Genomic DNA, 2,877 nt, shown 5'->3' on the forward strand with positions numbered 1-2,877 from the left:
GTAATATTTTACTCTACTAGGGTTTGCTTTTTTCTCTTCTCTTCAGCGATCAGAGCCGACCAACCTCCCATCTTTATTGGCAGTATGCCTCCCATCACACAGATTTATGCCTTTGGTCCATCAACTGATCAAAGGTTGATCGGATCATCAGTCAGATGTTTGGGTGACATAGTGTCAGAAGAGATGGGAGGTTGACAAGCTTTGGTTGCCAGAGAGAAGAGAAAAAGCCAAAACCTAGTAGGGGAAAAATCTCACTCTTTAAAGCGTGCCCTAGAGAGAAATTGTTAATTTTTAGAGTTTAGGGGAGGAATGAGATAAAATTTTATTTTATTTTTAATATTTTTTGTTAAATGGCGTTTTACCCTTAAAACTAATAGATTTTGTCAATTTTAATAATTAATAGGTGAGTTTTTAAGTTTTTAAAACTTACCAGATAAGAGTTTAAGAATAGACTAAACCTTAGGTGGGCATAAGTTTTTAGCCTCTTCAATAATTATAAACTTTCAATTATAGCTTCACGTTTGTTTCATTCCTTCTAACAGAAAAGAAAAGAAAAAAAAATCCTTTTCTATACAGAGCTGCTCAATAAATTACGAGGGCTTTTTTGGAACATATTGACATGGATTGGTAAGTACATGAAACTTGGATTTTATCTTTTATCTAGTTGAAATTTAGGTATTGAAACTTAAAATTTTGTCTTCGATACAGTTAAGTCTTCAGTTTACTTATAAGTTAAGATTTAGTGGGTCAGGGTCCAACATTTATATTTGTTTCCAATAGCATGACGGAACTCATTATGAAAGCTTTAATTCTTTTTTAATTATACTTTGTACTTTCATGAATTACAGTGCCCAATTTAATTAATGTATACGAAAAGAAGTTGAAACAGACTGAAGCTGTTACATTTCTGAAATGTGTATTCAAGCAAATGCCATATTTAAGCAAGGAACAACTTGATAAAATTGGATGGGATGAAGCTATGTACGATGCTATAAAGAATGGAATAGTGGAGTTCGTGGCTGAAGCGATTAAATTGAAACCTGATCTAATATGGAGGAAAGATAAAAACGGAAGAGCAATCATTGCACATGCAATTATTCACCGCCAAGAAATTACTTTTAGCCATGTCTACGATTCTTTAGGTGAAAATATGCGTATAGCAGTTACTGGATATGATACGTTTGCCAATACTTTCCCCCATTTAGCTGCAAAGTTAGGCCCTCAGTCTCAACTTGATCGAATCTCTGGTGCTGCCCTCCAGATGCAAAAAGAACTAGAATGGTTTGAGGTAACAATTTAAGGATATTCTATAACGCATCTGTTTGTATTTTGTACTGATGCACTATATTTTCAGGAGGTAAGCAGGATTGCACGTCCAAAATACATGGAAGAAAAGAACGAAAACAACAAAACACCAAGCGAGTTGTTCACTGAGGAACATGCAGAATTAGAGAGAGAAGGAGAGAGCTGGATGAAGAACACTGCAGCTTCATCCATGGTTGTGGCAACCCTTATTGCTGCAGTCATGTTCGCATCCGCTTTCACAGTTCCAGGTGGCAACGATCAGCAAGATGGAACCCCAATCCTGTTGAACCACAAGGCATTCTTGATCTTCGTCATTTCAAATGCGTTATCGTTGTTTTCTTCATCAACTTCTTTGCTACTGTTTTAGGGAATTCTCACTTCTCGCTATGCAGAAAAAGATTTTCGCAAATCCTTGCCTAGAAAACATATAGCTGGGCTTTTCACTCTCTTCCTTTCGATTGTGACGATGATGGCATGTTTTGGTGCTGCTATTTCTTTACTTCTTGAAAAACGATTGAAGTGGGTTGGCATTCCGGTCATTATTCTTTCTATGATTCCGATCTCTCTCTATGCTTCATTTCAATTTCCTCTTCTTATTGAGATACTGATTTACACCTATGGAGGTGGGGTATTTAAGCACAAAAATTTGACAAGTAATAAGAAGAGATTTTGAAATAATAGGGTTTTTTTTTTTTCTCGTGCTTTTTTGTTACGTTGTTTATATAAGATGTCATAGAAAAGAACAAATTAATGGATCTTTTTAAGATTTCCAGAAATTCTTCTATTTCTTTATGATGCAAATGCTTATAGGAATACTTTTCACGTACATTTTTTTAATAACCAGAGTTGAACTAAAAATAAAAGCCTTACGGGACCCAATTCAAGAGTCATTACAATCTAATTATTTGATAGAAAAACAAAATTTAATAAAAATGAGCAAAATCATAACCAATTCTCGTTGATCAATCAGTGTATGTACAAAGGAAAGCTTGGCCAAGGCCGTGAATAATCATAGACATTACATAATTTAACAACTTGAGTATTTACTAACGGTAACTAACAAAAGCGTAAAAAAGATGAGCTGATAGACTAACTAGAGACACCTAACGCTGTTGACTTTTCATAAACACATTGCAAAAACGCATCCCATAATCAGCTCTTAAGACCTTCCTCTTTTTCTCTAACAACCCCTATCAATCCTAGGATACAAAGACGGCAAGGTAGGGCTACAAGAGAGACCGGGAGAGAGAGAGAATGTTGATGGTTGAAAAAGAGATAGTCACTAGAGAGAATGAGAAAAAAAATCCTAGAAAAGAAATAGTCATTATTCAAACTTTAGATAGAAAAAATTGATAGATTTTTAAACTAAGTGGGAGAAATATGATAAATTTTTAGTATTTTTAAAAGCAAAATAATATTTTTATACTTAATCTTAATAATGAATTTTAATAGAATGATGGATATTTAAGTTTTTTAAACTTAACGAGTGACACTTTACTATTTCAATAAACCTTGGGTGGAAATAAGTCTTTTGGCCTATATTAAATTAATAAAGAATGAGAGAAAAGTTTA

The 2,877-nt window shown here is 33.9% G+C and overlaps 1 protein-coding gene across 1 annotated transcript; it reads left to right on the forward strand.

Moving 5' to 3' along the window:
• Positions 1-448: 448 nt before the first annotated feature.
• Positions 449-2,081, forward strand: LOC123194033 (ankyrin repeat-containing protein NPR4-like). Its single transcript, XM_044607149.1, has 3 exons — positions 449-627; positions 849-1,288; positions 1,355-2,081. Exons 2-3 carry the CDS (start codon positions 929-931, stop codon positions 1,670-1,672), a joined length of 678 nt encoding a protein of 225 aa, XP_044463084.1. The 5' UTR covers positions 449-627; positions 849-928; the 3' UTR covers positions 1,673-2,081.
• The last annotated feature ends 796 nt before the right edge of the window (positions 2,082-2,877 follow it).

Source organism: Mangifera indica, chromosome 1, assembly GCF_011075055.1.
Source record: "Mangifera indica cultivar Alphonso chromosome 1, CATAS_Mindica_2.1, whole genome shotgun sequence".
NCBI classification, from domain to species: Eukaryota; Viridiplantae; Streptophyta; class Magnoliopsida; order Sapindales; family Anacardiaceae; genus Mangifera; species Mangifera indica.